This window comes from Necator americanus, chromosome V, assembly GCF_031761385.1.
Source record: "Necator americanus strain Aroian chromosome V, whole genome shotgun sequence".
NCBI classification, from domain to species: domain Eukaryota; kingdom Metazoa; phylum Nematoda; class Chromadorea; order Rhabditida; family Ancylostomatidae; genus Necator; species Necator americanus.
The window spans coordinates 25360008-25380653 of NC_087375.1; the positions used below are offsets into that span (position 1 = coordinate 25360008).

The 20646-nt window shown below is 40.4% G+C and overlaps 2 protein-coding genes across 3 annotated transcripts; both read left to right on the top strand.

Annotated features, from left to right (window-relative positions):
• Positions 1–4615: 4615 nt before the first annotated feature.
• Positions 4616–11637, top strand: RB195_015145 (uncharacterized protein; the record flags this gene model as incomplete). 2 transcript variants are annotated; one of them, XM_064205719.1, is made up of 7 exons in its annotated part: positions 4616–4694; positions 5294–5357; positions 5496–5574; positions 8163–8208; positions 8264–8340; positions 9678–9750; positions 10798–10907. In XM_064205719.1, the coding sequence occupies 7 exons, from the start codon at positions 4616–4618 to the stop codon at positions 10905–10907; spliced, it is 528 nt and encodes a 175-aa protein (XP_064061600.1). The 2 variants fall into 2 exon arrangements, with proteins under 2 accessions (XP_064061600.1, XP_064061599.1); XM_064205718.1 differs by lacking the exons at positions 9678–9750; positions 10798–10907 and adding an exon at positions 11527–11637.
• Positions 11638–18199: 6562 nt separating this feature from the next.
• Positions 18200–20291, top strand: RB195_015146 (uncharacterized protein; the record flags this gene model as incomplete). The annotated part of the gene is made up of 8 exons (XM_064205720.1): positions 18200–18340; positions 18419–18548; positions 18615–18764; positions 18995–19102; positions 19628–19830; positions 19888–19987; positions 20069–20154; positions 20208–20291. The coding sequence occupies 8 exons, from the start codon at positions 18200–18202 to the stop codon at positions 20289–20291; spliced, it is 1002 nt and encodes a 333-aa protein (XP_064061601.1).
• Positions 20292–20646: the final 355 nt, after the last annotated feature.

Consider the following 20646-nt stretch of genomic DNA (forward strand, 5'->3'; position numbering starts at 1 on the left):
TTTTAACCGAAATTGTAGAGAAAGAACACGCAAATGCAAAAACATTCGCAAAAAGCTCAAATGGCAAAGATACCCGTACGCTACCTTTAAACATTTCATCCGTCATGTCTATACATACGTGCACGGCCCGCAGTTGGATTTTGGTATTTAGTATTGTCTTGAAATCATCTACGATTATTGCTAATTTAAAATCTATGCCTTATTCAGTTTTGTGGTGCATCTCTGAAGAAAGAAGAGGTCCTACATACGGCGTCCTGCGTGGACCGTTCAAACCACATCCAAACACTTCTCCATACTTCCATTTCTGCTTTTTTTCAACTGTAACTATTTTATTTGTATTTTTAGTCTAGTAATCTTTAGCGGGCAACGTATTCTATGCTTATGTGGATTGCAAACGCCGTTGCTAAAAAAACAATCCGTTACAAGTACACTCGAATCTTTAACTCCCATAGTGTGAGCGATTACCAGGAAAGCTGGCGAGGAATTTCAAACCAGCTTGTCCATTAATATGGTGCAGACTCGCTGCTCGTAGAACAGCGCAAGTGTTCATGGGTAAAAAAGCGACAAAAATTTTATTAACAAACGTCCAATAATTCGACGCACCCTGGTTTCATTAGGCGAATCACGTATTCCTGGCATGATGTCACAAGAAGCTTCGCACCATCGGAAAAAGGTGTTTTCAAATAAAGAGCTCTACATTTCTTCAAAAAATTGCAAGTTTTGCGGCATTCCTATGTGTCACCCATAAGGTAACATGGACTTTTTCGACGTGAATCTTAGTGAAATCTCAATGCAGCTGTCAACTATTGGACAATCTACGGGTTCTTCCAACCATTGACAAGACATGGGTTTTGAGAGCTTATCTTTGTAGGCACAAGCGCCTGTTAATGTTCCGACTCCTTTATTACGGTTATCCTTGCTTTTGACACTGTGTTTTCTTTGTTCACTTTACTGAATCAGATAGCCTGAGTGAATTATATCGGCTACAAATAAACATTATTGAGTAATCAGAGGTAAAAAAATACGAGAAATTGCTTCTTTGTCTCACACTCATTTGTTTTTAGTTTTTGAAGCAACACAGTTGTTCGCTTTGGAGTAAAGATACATTAATAAACTATGCAAATCCTTTGACAAATCAAATGTTAAAATTAGATGCTACCAGGTTTCGCTAAATCTTTCACTTTCAAGTTTTGTATTTTAATTGCGCCTATATATATTCTACTCTCTTATATGCGAATCAACAGCGTTGTATAAGAAGCGCAGAAAATTTCACCTATTTTTGTTTCCAGCGTTTTTTTATTCTCGCAACTGTGAAGAGTAGAGAACAACGATAATGTCAAGGTTCGTAAGGACACAAGTGCAACGGAGGCGCCTCCGTGTCGCGCGTACGCTACATGCAGTAATTCCATTCATTTATCACGACCCTACGACTATTTATGATCGGTGACTTTACGGAAATTCTCTTGCGGTGAAAGTTATCAATCTTCTGCGTGACGAGCGCAAGTCCACACGGATGTTGCACTTTTCTTAAGGTTACTGTCGCCTTGTGTCACCGGGAAGGAATTAAATAGAATATTTCCTTAGATTAAAATTTTCTTGGATTTGGTCTTCAGAGAAACGCTGTCGACCCTAATAGAGGAATTCAATAGGAAACTTATTTTACGGTTATATGAACCAAATATGCATAGATCTATTTATTATAATTAAACAAAGAAGACTTGTGTTATTTAACATATATGAGCGCTTTTCTCAGAGGAATGAAAACTGTACACGAATCCTGTCATGACATAGAAGCATACAATTCATCTCGATAGATAGTTATTAGGAGTGATTGTGCACAAAGTTGGAACTCCGAGTTCGAAGAATAAGATCAGTAAATGCCTCAAAAGCGTGGAGCTCTTAATAAACTTACGGCATATGCTGAGCTCAATTTGTAACCTGTAACATTTAAAAATTATTTTGCGGTGAGAATAGTTTTTATTCGGCATAAATACTTTTTGGCCCCTTCGCACCTGGAATTAAACACCTCCTACTATCTTTTATTCCTTATGTTCAACGATGAGGACACAATGAGGAATGTTATTAGGAAAATGATTGCCAAGGTTGTACTAATGTGTGGTATAGTACGCAGTTTACACCTTTCGTCTATGTGATCTATGCGATCAGCACGCAGAGAAACGAAATTAATAATCGTGGCACGCTAGTGCTCTTGGCCGTTACTCATTACTAAGTTGTGTTCTCCACCACATTAATACTGATGCAAATACTAAACATGCTAGCAGTAGCAAACGTACGCATTCGGAAATCCTCTACATAGGCTGTTCGGTGGTATTTAGCCACTTTTCACTCGTTCACTGTATGTATGAACGAAAGTGTGAGGAGATTTCTTATTCTTTATCTCATAGATACATGGAAGAGACCCAACTTTCCTTCTTTGGATTAGAAATTGTTCCTGGACATATGCAATAAAAAAGTAACCAGAGATGCTGCAGGCATACGATCGGCAAAAAAGTCGGTATGATTGACAAAAAGTGCTCCCACGCTGAGTACGTCTTGCATCGCTTCGAGTGCGTTCTTGCCCGCTGCCTGAGACCCGCCCTACAACAAATCCGGTGGTAACAACTAAAAGATCTTTTTACTTCCTGACCATAGCTGAGATAAGCTCCAGTATGTAGTATGCTGACCATACCCGTAAACAAATGAGAAAACCGTTCTCTGCCTCTTATTCGCCTTTTCTATACTACAAAAATTCTCATCAAAAATTAAACGGTTATCAGGTATAAATGTATAACCCGTTCTTGTTGTAATTCCCACCAACTTCGCTATTCTTTCTATCGTCAACTTTTCAACTGAAAATACTATTTAATATTTTAATCCGGTCTAGTCTTTGTCACTAAAATGGACCACATGAAAACATTTCTTTCCTTCTTCATTTTCGGTTCCAGTTCCACTTTCTAGAGAAGACATTGAGCTTTTTTTCAATTTTTGGTTCTCACCAGTGCAAGAGGATCTCGGCTCCTTTTATGGTTGCAAATTGCTCCATTCTGCTTTTCTCTTTGAGATATTATTGTACCAACTTAAATATTTCGTTTTGATGTTTATTGCAGTTATCATCATCCAGCGTATCCCTCTTCTTCCCAAACACAGCTAATTTGTTGAATAATACCTACATTAATGTTCTTATTTTGAGATCGATATATGAGCGATTTCAAATAAAATTTCCTGGACACCAACGTGTGAGAATAACATAGCACCTTTACTCGCGTTGTTTATCGAAATAGCCGAGCGAGCGCCAATAACTCTTCCAATTGTGTTTCTTTCCTCAGCGACTCGCGAAAAGATCGTTAGATCTTTCTTCAAAGGACTTCTGACCATTTTGTCGATGATTTTCCTGCAGTGCGTTAAATATCAAGTAAAATCCAGTTATTTACGCATCTGATCCAAGAATGGTAGTTAGTCATCAGGTCCCCGGCTTATTTATTTCATCTTGTTTGGCAAACAAAGTCTATGTCGTTCCTAACCGCCGTAGGAGAAAACTTCGAATCCTCCTTCTCAATCGCTTGATGCAGGATATTCCTACCATCACCATTTTGATAGAGCGTCAAATGATCCTGATCGCATTTTCCTCCTTCCTGCGAAGCGCCCAGGTTTCTGCACGTTGTAAATGCGGTGCTGTTGGACAAGTGAGCAGAGAGCCGGGCGTACTTAATGTTTTTCGCTACATCCTCTCATATGCTCTTATGCGATGTTCTTAGAAGCTTTCCAAGCCGCACATATCCTTTTAGGCGGTCCGATGGACAGATCGCTTCTCATGTTCACGACCAACCTAACCAAGATGTGCATCGCTCATGCACTCAGATATGTTCGTTCCGTTGAGCGCGAATTGGGCATCCAAGACCCAACCGCCTCTCATAAACATCATAGCTCAGGGATTCAGTTTGAGAACAATCTTACCACACGTTCGTTGAAGTCGTCAAGCGTTTATTCCGTCTGACTGACGCTCTATGTTGTCGTGATGATTTCATCAGTGAAACGAATAGTTGCCGATCACCGATTTTCATTCTCATGTTATCCCATTCCCTGTTATCACATTCGCACCTTTCGCATTACGTTCTTGAAAGTAGCATCAAATATTTTTGGTAATGTTGTATGATCCTGACGGATAATTCACATGAATATGAATATGAAGCACTTGTGGAACGGTGAAATTTCGGTTACGGATTTGTCGTACAACTCTCAGATACCTAAATATACTGAGTAGAGGAGCATGGGTGTTTAGGGCTTCTATCATCGCTCCCGTCTCTGTCTAATCAATCGCCTTCTCATGGTTGGACGTAAGTTTGGTCATGATCCTCACAAAAACAACCCCTCCCTCCCTTCTTCCTATCGTTCTCCCATTCTCTTTAGTATAGTTGCTCATTCACCAGTTAGAAATTATATAAAATTTAAGGACTTAATAAAATATTAATAAAGGAATCAATCATCGAAAAATCAATAAGTAAAATTAAATAATATAATGAACCATTGGTAAAATAAAGTAGAAAAACTATAAACCTACAGCATTTTCAAGCCATTCAGTGGTGATTTTAGCGATCATCACCAACCCACATTGAAGATGATTACAGAAATTCTACGAGTTTTCGAAAATATTAATGAACGTTTATACCTTGAATGGGAAAAGGAACGCCGAAATGGTAAGTGAGGGAGGTTCCTACAGAGGAAGGTTTGTGCTGTCAAGTAGTTGGACTGCCGTTCTCAGGGAAAGCTTGTTCCTTTGAAAACTAATTGAGAAAAAATTTGGGAATTTTAACAAGCATGCAAATTTCTCAGCTAACATTCTGAGAACAAAAAAAAAAAGAAAAACTAAAACAAGGCTCTAGTAGGAAATATTCTCCAATATAATATATTTCAAAACGAGTAGGTTTCGTTTTTCAGGGTATGAGCTGAGTTATTGGACTTTGTTTGAAGTCACACTTATTTTGACGCGCGTGCTATAGGTTGTCCAATTCCGTCTGAAGCCAGCTGGAAAAAAACCAGAAGTAAAAGGAAAATTTCGCATTTTTATTAACTAGGTTTCGAAAATTAGGAAACTTAGAAACGCCAAATTTCCAGAAAAGAAATCGCCAAGAAATCTAGAAAAGTCTTTACAACTCTTCGAAGTTACACTGGATAAATCACTTGTAGACGTCGCTATTCAGCAGCTCGTGCATCCTATATTGCACTAACTTTACCACTATTTCCAAATAAGGATGGCTTTTTTGCGTGGATTAATGAAGTCGATCTTCTTTTTTAGAATTACAGTGTCAAGTGTCATCATGGAATGAAAGAAGAAAACGGAATGACATCGGAAGTGAGAAGTACGCTTAACTAACGTTTTTACGCTGAATGCAAAAATCTCGCTCCAGTCAGAGATTGATCCCTAACCTCTCAGTAAAAGCGTAGATATCGTATTGCGTCATCTTCCTGCTTTGCAAAAGGCGTCCACCTCTTTGCAGGGTACACGATAATTTTTTAAATAAAAACGAGGATCTTCAATGTATTGAATTTGCCTTAACGAAGGAGCGCCGAAGCAATGTGAATGTATGAAAGAAAAGAAGGCTGACTTCCATTGTCTCTTCGTAATCAATACGAAGTGCTTGGTCAGTTCCATTTCTCACATAAAATAATACAGAAATACAAAAAAGTGAAATATTCAGATTAGTTAGTTGTGTTAGTAAGTCATTGTTCAAGCACTAGGAGCACACTAGTTCCGTCACCAAAAGGACAAAGAGCAAGATCTTTTTTCACTTTGTGGCTTGTGTGCCTTCATTGCAGCTTAACTTTTCCTACTGTACAGGGTTCGAGTCCTTCTCAATCATTTACTCAAAAATACGACTTTAAGTAAAGGACAAGCATCAAGTAAAACATCTTGCGGTCTCCTTCTTGCTGTCATTCCTCTCTTAGAACCTTCTGTTGAGAGAACCCATCATACGCTTGATCTCCTTTAAGTTGCCGAAAGTGGAGCACAATGGAGTCTCGTACTCTTGCAATACTTCGATATTTTCCTATCCTTCGGTCTGTTGTACTGAAGCATGGCTTTCTTTCATTCAATATTTACTCAACCGTGTTAAAAGTCCTTGTGAAGAGCTCGTAGAGGTCAGATAGTAGGCAGATAGTTTTATGGTTTCCACTCTCGACTTCTCTTCTTATAGCACAACACGGTCCTGCTCCCCTTCCACAGCTTAAAGGCATCACCCCACGAATCTGAGGTGGTGCAGATTGCAGGTGGAGTATTCGTATACGAGATGGAGTTATTCCGCCCATTTCTTGCTAATTGGCGTAAAAAACGGTTCGGAAGACGCGGCGACGCACAAGGCAGGCGCGCTCCAGTCGAACTCCTTATAGAAAGTAGTGCCTCAAAACGCCTGAAGCCGTATCTTTCGGGCCGTTTTTTACGGCAATTAGGAAGAAATGGACGGAATCACCCCCTCTCCATGGTCTTCCATCCCGTATACGAATACTCCACATAAAATCCGTACCCTCGTGGAGTGCTGCCTTTAATGATCTTGCACTCCGACAAGTAACTTGTATTGTGTTGATGAGTGTTGCTGGCAGATTCCTTGAGTGCCTACATTTTATCCTATCGTGACCAGCTGTCGTGGATTCCTCATTGACATGATATCATGTCTTAGTCGCCGCTTAGAGGGTAGACCTGTGTAACGAAATATCCATCTTTTTTTTTTAGGCTGGTAAGGGGAAAATTGCACTAAGTTGTCGAAAATATTAGAAGACAACAGTACTTTTTTCCATGTTCTTTTCTCCGTCTGTAGCTTTTGTCAATGTTGCTCTCCTCTCTTGAAGGCCTTCCTATATTACACCTCTGCAAAGCTTTGCGAGCTCGGAGTTGCTTTGCTCGTGAGTTTGAGGTTACCTTCAGTTCTATCGGCTGCACACTAGCGTACTAGCTCGAGAGTATCTGCGGAAAAGCGTGCCTCTTGATTTCACAGCTCTTGGTTTCGTACAATCTTTAAGATGTTTATGAGTTGCATTGTTCCATTGCAGTATCTTCCTAAAAATGTGTTCACAAAGTGAGAAAGTCCCAGATAATTATGTTTCGCTCACTGAACCTTTTCCTCTTTCCGTGAGAAGGAAATTCTTTCTCAAAAAAATCTTCTGGCCCGCGAAACCCCGATTCAGGTGTTGACTGAGTAGTACATGTTCGTAGCCAGACACGTATTGACTGTTACGCCGACTCTAACAATTCCTCTGTTGTTCCTAGGAGCATTTCTTCTTTAGTGTCAAATACGACGCCCAGTAGATGACATCGTCTCGATTCGTCAATCCTACGGGGTTGTACTGGATTTCTTTGTCATGGAGCATTGAATTTTCAACTGCCGCTTCTGAGGCTACTGTACGTGCGCCACGTTAGTTGCTCGAAAGAGTCGATGTTCATTGTCATACCTGTCATTAGTGAGAACTCTCTTAACCTCTCTAGTGTTTCACGTTCCTAAGAACAGTTCTTCTCCTGCATACACTGCATTCAGTGGGTGGTGTTGTTTCGTTCCCGTTAGTCCGACGACGCCGTACATAATCTTACTGAATTGGATCATAAAAACTTCTATGGCCGTATTAAATCCAAGCGTACCTATGTCGTTACACAGATCGTCATCCTAGTCGTCTTCCGGTTCGACGTCCCAGACGATTCACGACTTCAGCAACTACGTCTTTGCAGCACCAGTCCCTAATCCGAAACCAACAGACTATTACTGTGTCAAGCGTTAAATTTAAAAACACATGACTAGGTTACTGTCCTCCAATACTATGGCTTTTGTGAGGGGATGTTGGGTCCTTCGTGAAGAGACATGTGAAGTTTATTTGTTGGAAATCCTCAAACCGCCTAGTTACATCTTTCGGTTACGCTTTTGGCCGGATCTAGGGATGTTATGAGTCAGTTCTGATAGAATAGGGCAGCCCCATCTGGACTCGCAAGGCAGGGGCGAGATCATTCCTGTCCACGGCCGGCCCGGTATCCGCCAGCTGATGGCACGCAACGTAGCCTAGCGACTAATTGACTTTTATCCCTCCAGTTAGGCTTGGAAGTCAGGAACTTTCGAAAAAAAAGTTTTTGCTGCAATAAGAGCTCCTGTCTGCTTAGGAAACGAAAACAATTCTTGGTTCATTAGTTGGTGTGCTTGTTATGGTGTCATTGTTACCACACTATTTGCATAGGTAAAACCATTAATTTTTCACTGTTGTTTATTCAGCCTGTGCCATTTCCTTTCAGAAAACCCCAAAACCCCAAGTTCTCAGCGATCTGGATGGACTGCTAGTCAGCTTAGGCTTATTAAGCTTGTGACAATAGTGAGTCGAGAAATACGTAGTTCTGAAGTTGTAGTACAAGTGAGAACCAATAAGAATTTTTGTGGACAATAACTCTGTGTCGACGCCCATAACATAGAAAACCTTGATGTCAACGCACTATCGTACACGGAAAAATAGATTTCTTCCTTCTTCGATTTCGATTTGTGAATTCTTCACAAATGTGACAATAAGGGTCAATTTGATGATATATCATCATTGACACGCTATCAATCTTTTGTATAGGCTTGTCAGAGAACGGAAATGAGATAGTTGTGCGAAATACCCAATTAGTCAGTATCGTGAAATCCAAGCGGGAAGTAGCATACGTATTTCTTAATATTCTGTGCCTGACGTAGTGTTGTTAGTGCCACATTGTATACGCAATGAACAATAACGCTAGGCAGAAGACATTATCATGTTTTCTTCAAAAACAATCCGAAGAATAACGAAATCTATTTCTTTATGCTTCTCTTGAACACAGTTCATCCTGGCAATCCGAGAGGAATTTAAATAAAACATTGGGATGGCTTATAGAAACGTTTTAATTAGATCTTGTAGATAAAATCAACAAGGCACAGAATTTTATTTTCTGTGTCGAGAGTGTTGTTAATGCCGTCATTTATTGTCTTCATATTTACATAATGCAGTTCCTAACAATTAGACGGGAACTATGAGCAGAAGCGAATTTTTTTTTACGTAATGAACAAACGTGAATGACTGTCGTCCAAAAATCTGTAAACAAGACTCTACCAAACGGAGTCGATCAAATCAATCTAATTAATTCGACGAAACGGTGATTACATATGTGAAATGGAAATCGATAAAGGCTCATGCGTTGTAACGCTCTGTAAAAGCCTGCGGTTCAGCGTTTGCTTAACCCCTCATGTAAGTACAAATCCTGCTATTTTCCACCCTTCTCTGTTCCTCTCGTCGCCCTTCATCGTTTCCATGAAAGGGATAATAGTTCGAATGTTCTCTCGTAGGCACACTATAGCAAAACACAGAAAGGGATAATTTTTTTGTGTGGTAATACACAAGGAAATAAATAGTACATAGACAAATTACTGAACAACAGCGCCCGCTTTCAATTTTACATTTACCAGTCCCACTTGTCACTTACTAGCAGAATTAATACACGTGACCCATTCTGTAGAAATTATTCATGTGGAGCATCATCTTCCTTATGTGTTCTCTCATTATTACGCATGCATCCATGCGCAATCCATTCATGAAGTTCACATATGCATGAAAGGTGGCCTGGGGTATTCCTCATGAAATGAGTGGTGAAAAGAAAAGGAATGATGCTTGAGATTAACTTAAATTTCGGGCGCCTTCAGAGCTCATGGCACTACCGCTCATATGGCATACGACTTCGAATAGATCGGTCCATGTCTTTCCGTGGACAAAAGGGTATCTGCTTCTTCACGTCTCATAATTCCATCAGGCTACCATTTTTGTCAACATTTTCACTATAGTTCTGTTCCACGTTAAGGCATTTTCAAAAATATCATCTGGGAGTTTGCTCCTAACGTTTCGAAATCTAGTTTTTCTTCGCTCCCTCCATACAATATAAATTGTAGTTCCTCGACCACAGTTCAGCACTGTGGAAGCGAGAATACCTCTGTCTGTTCGTTTGCTTCCCGAACCGTTGTTGCATCAATTATTTTGCCCCATAAGAATGTGTTAATGCTCAAGACTGTGATACACTTCATGATTTAAATGGTCAGCACCCATAGTTCTTACTATTGCGCAAGCTTTGCGTATATGTTTGTGGATGTGGAGGGCATGGCGCAGTCGGTACGAAGTTTGGCTTTAAATGCACAATTGATAATTCTCCACTGCTCTAGCGCCTGTCGCCTCTCCGGAGTCGAATTAAATTGGCGTTAAATCACCAGATAACTTAATTTACCAGACTTGTCAATGAGGATAAGAACACAGACTTGACACATCGGGTCGTCTTCGCAAGTCATTGCAAGGGTACGTATGCATTCGTAAACCTGAAGCGATTCTGAATTGACGTCGAATGTCTAGGCGCATCTCCATGAGATTCATCAACACAGTGCACTTTTTAGACATTCATGAAGTGTCTGTTATCTTTTCTCCTTTTAATAGAACCTATCTTAAGCTTTCACCTAATTTATTTCTGAGTGGGGCGGGTGTAGCGCAGTCGGGTGTAGCGCAGTCGGTAAGAGGTTTCGCTGTCTGAACTATCGATCGGAGGTCCCAGTGCTCACCAAACCTTTTATTCCTCCGGGGTCGATAAACCAGTACCAGAGTTCTCTGGGAGAATAGATGTACTGACTTGACACATCGACTAGCCACCGCAAGTCATTGTACAGGCCTATTACACGCTCGTGAACCTCAAACGATTCTGAACTGAAGTGAACGTGATGACGCACGCCAAGCGGATTGTTCAACGCGACAATTTATCCTTTATCTTTTGTTTCTAAATTTTAGTTGCATGCGGCACGATGCAACATTTCTGTCAAATTCTCATGTACGAGTTCAAATCCGGACGCGGTTCGGCCAAAAGTGCCCGAGATTTCGGTGCTGTTCAGGGCAAGTGAAATGCAGAGAAATCACTGTTCTGCGATCCCCATGTTCGACTTTCTTCAAGTCTTAGCAATCTGGAGTTGAATAGTGTAGTTCTATTAAAAGGATAAAGGATGAAGTCACTGGCGTATCTATTCACCTGGGATGCGCCTACGCGTTTTATTGGAATTCGTAATCGTTGAGGTTTTGGAACGCGTGTTGGCCTATACAATGACTTACGGGGGCCGGCTGATGATCAAGTCAGTGTTTTTATCCTCCCAGACAAGTCTGGTACCAATTTATCGACTCCGGAAGAATGAAAGGCTTGGTTTGCACTAGGGGGGTTTCGAACCATCGACCGTGTGGCTACAACGGACCTCTAACCGACTGCACCATACCCGCCCTGTAGTTCTATTAATTAGTATCAATTATCAAGAACTCTTGTCCTGATGGGTCAGATGCAGGGGTGCATACGCATTAGTTACTACTAGGGGCGCAACTAAAACAACCGTCGTGGTCCGCTAACATGACGGGTTCACTGCTATCAAGGTGAGTGTTGGTGCGGTGTGCTTCTCTGACGTTTTTTTTTAGCTATCTGCTAAACTCCCATGGAGTGACGAGGCAGGTAGATTTCATATGTCTTTGATTCTCCAGATTCTGATGAAAGCGAAGGCGAAAACGAACGCCGAAGTACAGATAGATATTAACCTTACTTTTCTAGGAAGACTGTTCGGCGTTGGAAGACAAATTTCCAGTGAGTTGTAATGATTTCAATTCTTCAAAATATGCAAGACAGTGCGGAAAATTGTTAACGAACTCAATTACATTATTTGAGATCAGGTGATGTAGCCTGTAAAAGCAAAAAAGGTAGATGAATTAGAACATTGCACATTTTAAGACCAGCGAAAAAATCAATGAAATTTTTTTTTTGGAATTCAAAGCTCTCATTTCACTTCAACAAACAAACTTGACAAGCTACAAACAACTTCCTTCTGAAAGGGATGTTTTAAGTGTGGTTTTTGTTTCCATTAAGGAAATTAATTTTGTTCGAGATATTCCATTCTAGAAACGGTTCCTTGCGGCCACGTTTTTGTGAGCGGTAGTCTTTGTTAAGTCTCTTGAGTACAGGGAAACGCTACAATTAGGACCTTTACAACTTCTAGAGTGAACACTACAAATAGGACTGTTGAAGGTGTAGGTGTCCTTATGAGAAGGAAGATTGCAGTACCAATTCAGTCATTCCTTAGCTGATTAAAGCTATAGAAAATATTTTAGGGGGTTGAATGAAAATGGTTGAAATGAAAAGAAAAAAGTCTCAGTCGCTGTCGCGAACGTTCAATGTTACGACCTGACCAAATAATGCGCATTTCCTGATTCTTCCCACATTTCACTGAAATACCACCGCACTAAAAACGCGGAGTTTACTGCTTTGAAGTCTCATTGGTCGATTCGAATTAAGAACAACGGTAATCAATCGTAGCTTGTACGGTTAATGAGGTTCCATGACAATCGCGAACGAATTAATCTTCCTGAAAGACTTTTGAACATCCATGCCGGATCCTTGTTGAAAAAATAGCAATTGTTCATTGTTGAAAATGAGTCCTCAATATTTATATCATATACAAACACATGAATTTTGTAGCAGAGTTTTTCCTTCGTTGAATAATTATTTTTTATCTTTTTTCTCTTTTTATATACCTGTACAAAGTTGATACACGAAGCAGTAGAAGAATTTCGTTGGAAGAAGAATAGTCTACATCTAAAGAGCAAAATATTTTATTTTTATTTTTTTTATCAATTTTTTAAATATTTTTATATGCATCCGAGTAGTTTCACGATTTGAGAACGCAAGAAATAGAACTCTCGAGAAATGCTTGAACTTTTCATATCAATATGTATAATGTTCACTTCCTATTTTTCCAAACAAGGACATGATACGAAGAACTTCGGAGCCGTTGGACAGAAAAGATCCTCAAAAACTTCAATGTGGCAACAGACTGAGATTATATGATCTTATGGTCACTTACATGCATCATTTCTGCGACAAAACGATTTTCAAGAAATCTTGAAATTTTGAAAAAAGATGACTTCATAGATGCGGTAGTATACCTGACGCATTCTTCAGATAAAATCTAACTACTTAAGGTCAATCCGCACCAAGGGAAATTCTTACGAATTTTTGAGAGCGAATATCGCATTGGACACTAGTCAGTACATAAATAAGTAATTTAAAGAACGGAGGGAACAGTTGCAAAGAATCTTTTGAGAGGGAAGAAAACTTCGGGTATCGAGCAGAGAGAGAGAGTAAATGACTCGATTTCACCCACATCTTTGCAATATGTCATGTTTTTTTTTCAAAGTGAGACTACATATTTTGCATGTTTTTTCATCCCTTTAATTCTTCACCCCTTTCTAAAATGATAAATGATAAATGATGACAGGAAGAGCTGTAAGTGCTGAATCTTTGACTTTGTGCTGTACTTTAAAAGCTCTGTATTCATAGAATAAGAAGAACAACCTTTCATTAATCGCCCTGTTATTGACCTAATATTGTATTCCCCTTTTTAACGACCTTTTTATTGACCTAATATTTTATTCGCTTTCTCAACGCACTGTACTTTACGTTGTCGTTTGTAGTGAACAAAGAAGAGAGGGGAAATCTCTTTCAATGATATCCAATGGAAATAGCAGCATTTCAGTATGATACGCTCCGACACATGTTGTCCTCAGCAAATTCCATCACAGAAACCATTAATCGCCATTTTTTTTTCTCTCGAAACAATCTTGATTACATCAGAATCGTACAGTATGGAGCCGAAAAGGCTCGTCATTTGAAAAGTGCCCTCTCCACCCCCTGAAGAATCGTGAACCGCGTACTGCGAACTGCGTAACGCTACGTATTTAAGTGCGTTCAGGGTGTAAATGACTGTGGGTGTTTTGTTTAGTGCAAATACCTGACTTTGTTGTGTTCATAACGTCGAATTTGTTGATATTACTCACTGCATGTTGACAGTTTTTCAAAAATCATTTACTCTAAAGAGGAGCATTACATCAAATGAATAAATATAACTATAACAAGCCGAATAACTCTACTACAAGTATGATTGAATCCCATAAGTGACACTTCTTTGCTATTTCTTTGTCATCACTACTACTCTTTACTATAATTCGACTGGGGAAACCCGAACAATTCTTCTCCTCTCAAAATTATGTGAGGAAAAATCTTTTTTGAAACAATTACTGCGGAATTTTTTTTCAATCTATGTGTGCGCTCAGTAAAAACCTATTAGTTTCTTCATTTGTTGGTCATGTGTCAACGTCTAATGGGTTCCTTATATCACAATGACGCCTAAAAGCTCCGATTTTCTTGAATCTTTATTATTCCCCCATCTGTCCATTCGTATATGACTTTCTCGCTTCATCGGCTGTTTTTACATTTTTTCACGATAATGCCTCTCGTTTCGATTTTCGCAGTAAAAAGCTGTTGAAAAGGAGAACATGGAAGGGAAATGGATCCTGCAAAAAGTCTTGTGCTAACAAACATGACCAAGTTAGAGTTTCGAAAACAAACTTTGCAGTTGCATTCGAACTTTTGGAATTATTCTATTCACATTTTACTACAATCAAATATCTCCAGGTAATTGAAGTTGATCATCTTTGCAACATTGAGTCCTTAAAATTTTCTAATCTGCCTCCATGCGTGAGCGAAAAGTCAATCCTTTCCCTCATTTGGTTAAAAAGTACTATCAATTTGAAGAAATCCCATCTTCTTAGTTACTCTATATCTTATTTATCTTATTAATTTTATCTTCATATCTTCCATGATGCAGCATCTTTCATCTTTCGAAACAAAAAAAAACGAAATGTGCTTAAGATAGAGAAGAAAGGTCAGACAGAACGTTAAAGGTAGCATACCGCGAATCTGACGTGGTAGAGGAAAAGCTAGAGATGGGGTTGTAGATTGCGGGATTCGGGCTGGTTCCGCTCATCTCTCCCTAATCATCGTAGGAAATTATGTGGAAGGCTCAAAGGAACAAACACTCCTGGCACGTCAGATCCGTGGTATGCAGCTTTTAAATTATAATCCGAAATACTGTCTTACTTCATTGTAGAACTCAGTGGCTCATGCTGTAAGCAGAGTTCCATTACTTGAAGAAGGAACCTTGGGATTTCTTCTAGAAAATCACACTACAAACAACATTTCTGTAAATTTTGGCGCCTGTACATATTTGTTCGCGGAGAAGAAATTGAATCTGACCATTCTCATCTCCCCGCCCCTCAATGTTCCAAGATTATCCAAGAGATACAGTTGCGCGAAGTCTATTAAAGCCTAAAACTTTGCTTATTTTTGAATTTTCTTCGTAATCAGCGTTGATCTTTGACAACAAAATAAAAGGTTTGCTACGAGTGTCCTATCTATTCGAATTGTTTCTTAGCACCATCAATCAATGTGTTCAAATAAAACTTCTTTGGTCTTTCTCTTCTTCTCTTCCCCAAACGTTTTGCTCTTTACATTTGCCTTTTCATACAGAATTTCTAGGTTTGTTGCCATTCCTCATACTTCCAATTACAGCCTTAAGAGAAATTATTTTAGCTTTGTACTTAATCCTTTCACCACTCCGTAGACGATAAATTGTTACCAGACTTGTCTGGGAAGATAAAAACACTGACTTGATGATCGGGCTGATCCGTGCAAGTCATTGCAGTGCCCAACACGCATTTCAAAACCTCAGCGATTACGAATTGGAGTAAAACGCGTTGGCGCATCCCAAGTTTATTGATAGACTTGTGACTTTGTCATTCTTTTTTATGGATCACAATGCGGTGGTTCCAGAGATCAGCGATAGAAGAATAAGGCGCACGAAGTCTACGTGCAGCATCCGGTAGTCAGTATGATGCTGGATGAGAAAAAGAGCCATCACAAGTAGAGTCTTCTGGGTCACATTTGAAAAATCTCCGAAGAATCTGGTTTGAGATTTTTTCGCGGAAACCGGAAACAAAGGGGAATAAAAACTGCTTGCATTGCGCAAATATGAGTATGATGAGTTCGTTTTTCAATCAGATAAATCCGTGCGGTTGAAGTTGCGCAGGTCATCGAGAAGAACACTGAAGACTCTCTACTCTTCTTAATTTATTTGAGCTATTAAGCGATTGCGATTCTGACGCAATGTTTTATTGCTCTCCAATGACTGTTTGCATGTTTTATTGTCCTACATCCATCCTAAGTCGTTATAAGATCGTCCCCATTTATCAGAATCAGTTTTACTTCTTTTTATTGTCCAGAGAACAGTCTGCGCGTTCGTTCTTATCATAATTAGAGAAAAAATTAAGCATTTTTACCAATACTCTATGCAATACACCTCTGAAACAATTTGATTCTGCTGGGCGTTAAAGGGTTCACTAGAAGAATAAATTTGAATTAGTCATGTTATCCGTTTTAGAGAACTCACTAATTTGAGCCTTTTAGGCTTCATGAAGCTTTTTTCTCGAACCTCATCTACTTATGTCAGATCCAGAGTGATCCTTACAAAAACGTGTGCGATGTAGAAACGAAGAGTTTAGAAAAAAGCAGAACTTTTACTCAATATAATGAAATCTCGCGTTGTTATCATCCATCCACATGCGAGACGTTCCAAAAATTTATGCACACACTAGGCTTAAAACGTTTTTTCACATGACAAAGCGACGGATCATCGGTGATGGCTTGCTTTGAGCTCCTCCCTCTTCCAGAGCGCGCGGAACACTCCCTGGGGCTCTTTTCTTCTTGCTTTCTTACGGGATTTCACCATTGCAGTAATATGTTAGTCTTTTCTCTATTTCAGAAATTCCTCCGGGAAAAGTGTGGTTATAAAGTTAGTTAGTAGTTAATAAGAGTTGTATTTTGAGATTTTACCAGAACTTCCGATTGCAACAAGCGCTGATCGTAAATATTCGCACGGAAAAGTTTCAGGAAGTTTTCCGCAAACTGCACGAACCCTCAACGAGTATCCGAGCACGTACGCCGTCGTCACGTTATAGCAGGGTCCAAACGACATGAAGGACGGTGCTCCTGCGTAAGCGGCTGCGTTCGAAGCGACGCGGTGGAGCGTAACGGTTAGGATCGCAGGAATACCCTCGCTAGCGCCATCCAACGCTGCTGCTCGCTATGGTCTCACGTCGATTCCAACCGCCCCGTTTCGAGCGCAACCGCTTACGCAAGTGCACCGTGCTTCATGTCATTTTGCACCAACTTTACAAAATGTTTTATGCCGCCTGTATATCGTGTTTCCGGAATGATATCAGTAAAGTCTCAATTGGGTGTGTCACCCCAATATTACTGAGAGTATAGTCAATATAACTAGCCGCAGTAATGGTACTTGGCTTCACGAAAGAATCTAGGAAGGACAGCGAAACCATTCGCTTCAAACATTCAAATGCGCAGAAAAGGCGTTACGTGAAGGTATTCCGTTATGCATGTTGCACTATTTCACGTTTGTTATTGACTTGCTGGTTTTACTTCTAAAAAATATTGCTGCGCCATTTCTTTAATCGGAGCTGGGACGAGGTTTTAAACAACGTCGAAGCTCCTTTTCTCAATGTTTTATTTTACTCCTGTTCCTGATTCACATAAACGGATTTCGTTTCGATTTTATTCACAGACAACGACAAAAAGGATAAAGGATAAAGCCACTGGCGTATCAATCCACTCGGGATGCGCCAACGCGTTTTAATGGAATTCGTGATCGTTTTGGGGTTTGGGGAATCGAGGTTTTGGAACGCGTCTTGGCCTTTACAATGACTTGCTGGGGCCAGCCCATCATCAAGCCACTGTTTTATCCTCCCAGATAAGTTTGGTACCAATTTATCGACTCCGGAGGAGCGAAAGGTTTGGTTTGCACGAGGGCGGTTTCGAACTATCGACCATGACTATAACGGAACTCTAACCGACTGCGCCACACCCGCCCCTCAAATAGCAATGGTGCACCGGCAAAAAAGAAAAAAAAATAAAACACATTTTGTCTGAGTCAGAACATTGAAAAAAAAACCGAAACCCAGTTGATGGTCGCTGGAACCTAGCGCAGATATGAAACAAGTTTGAGATCATTAACAGCTGTTAATCGTTTCGTACGCCACCCTTTCTTCCCTTTTCGTTTTTCTTATTTCTGTATTTCATCCACAAATGCATAATAATCCAGTCATCCGACAAAGAGCGGTAATATTCTTCGACGTCACTGATGGTGCTCCTCTACCTTAATTTAAACTCCACTCTTCACTTCTCTTCAGTTTCCTCGAAACTCTTCTCGTCCAACAAATCTCCTTAAATCCCTGTTCTATTAACCGTTTTCAGATGGGTGTCGAACTAGCTACTTGCGGCGCTATAGCTGCGTCAGGCACAACTTTGCTACTATCACTAGCTATGATCTACTCAATGCAGTCTGAAATCTCGTCTATGTGGTCGGAGTTAGATGCAGAAATTGAAGAATTTAAGGTGTCGTGGAAATATTTTGCGATCCAAGGACTTACATCCAACATGCTTCCTTGTACTACAAAATGTTTAAATTTGTAGGCTCTTACAAATGATTCCTGGGAAGCGATGCTAACACTTGGTGTCGGAACCCCGTCAAATCGAAATCGACGACAATACGGAGGCTATGGAGCGAGCGGAAGAAATATGCAATCGTCCAGCAGTGAAGAAAGTGAGAAAAACTTGCGAACACAATCCTGCTCCGTCTGTTAACAGCAGTGGAACGACTTTTTTCCAGAGTTGCCTACGGCTGGAGTTAGGCGAGGACTATCACCGGTGATACCTTTGCTACCACCGATGATCATAACACCGCTGTTACCTCCATACTGCCAATGTTTTCTTGAACCCAGTTGTCCGCCGGGTCCACGTGGTCCTGAAGGCGAGCAAGGTGGCCGTTTCTTTCCTCTTTTCTCTTGGACCGTGGTACTGTTACCCGGCAGCACTAATAACAGTGAGAGTAAAAAAGATTGGCACAACTTTTTGATGGACTTCTGGAAGAATTATTCTCACTATTCAGAAACCGCATGTGTGAAACATCAGAACACATTTTATTACTTCCATTTGAGTTTTCATAGAGTGGAATTCTTGCATGAAAAATACGAAAACGAGCAAGTTTAGGACCGGATGGCATTGACGGAATTCCTGGAGAGCCTGGTTTCGACGGCTTCGATAGCAAGAGCATGCCAAGACATAGTTTAATGCTTGGATGCATCCAATGCCCACGAGGTTAGTGCTGAAATGATACACGATAAAAATGACACAAGTGAATGTCTCTTAAAGGCAGTGAGTAAAAAAATTAACATATTGCGGATACCTCAGCGAACCCGTAGAGTTCAAGTTGTTGATTATGGAACCCAGCTAGGCTCCGCTCAACTTTCCCTAATATTCTTTATAAACGGCATGGTAACGGCGTTTGTTTCTACAGGATCTACGAGGTATGATAGACCACGTCCCCTTTTACAGGTTCCAATTCCCTCAGCAGGGTATCAATTGTTCTTACATGAATAGGGTGGTGAGGATGCATAATTGACCTTCGACAGTTCGCAGCGCATGCACAGGACAGGTGCGTCATAACTTGCGTCGTGCGAGGCCGTCTTTTACGCCTTTTTTACTACGAATAAGTTGGGCGTGGCCAAGCTAGGTTCCATCATGTACAGCCGAACTCTGCGGGTTTTCTGTGGTTTCCGTAAAACGTCAATTTCGTGATAGGCTGCCTTTAAATTGATTTATTCTGAGTTAATCTCCATCTAGGTCCACCAGGGGAGGCTGGAAAGAATGGACCAATGGGGGTGCGTGGTATGCGAGGTATGAGAGGATTACCTGGTGTCCCTGGACGGGATGGCACTCCAGGCATGCCAGGTGAACAAGGTCCACCCGGACCACCAGGACCCGATGGGAAACCTGGAAAACCGGGAAGGAAAGGAAACGATGGCGAGCAGCCAGTTGGTAGAAAGGTTTGGAAGATGTGATGCCTACTCATAAATTATGGCGTTTGAATTGATTGATTTCAGGGTATACGTGGACCACCTGGAGAACCTGGAAAACCGGGTCCTAAAGGATACTCTGGTCGATCTGTTCACATTGGTCCGGTTGGTGACCCAGGAATGCAAGGTAAAACATTTGCAGTAGACTTTATGGATGAATTTCACAATTCTCTCATTTTCTTCTACTCTTCTTTCTTTCACCCTCTAGGAGTTGCTGGATTCCAAGGGGCTGCCGGACCTGATGGTGAGCCAGGACCCATGGGACCACCCGGCGCTCGAGGAAAAGACGCTACGGTAACTTTTTTTTCATTTATAAATAAATAAACAATTGATATTGAACTTTTAAGTACTGCCACTGTCCAGCTCGAGGAGATCCCGATGGACCACCACGTGATTCTAGAAGACCTCTAAATGTTTCGGAAGACTCCTAGATCATATTTGTAATCCGCATGTGGTCCTATGTGTTTTAAAGGATAGAGCAAGCATGGGACAGTGCCACACCATTTAAAAACTTTCATAATTTTATTATATGTTGTGTATCATTTTTCATATTTTAATTTATTTTGTATGCTGGAGTTGTACTTATCTGAAAAGACTATCCAATTATGGCTACGATGGTGCTTAGGGTCTACAAGATCGCTATTTTATTTCTTTCGGGAAATTACTTTTTTAAATTTATTTCTACATAAATTTCAACAATATACATACTTATGTATGGAACTTTTCTAAAGCTACTACGTCATCGAAGAATGTCCTTTAAGAATTACTCTTGAGTCAAGTAGTTAT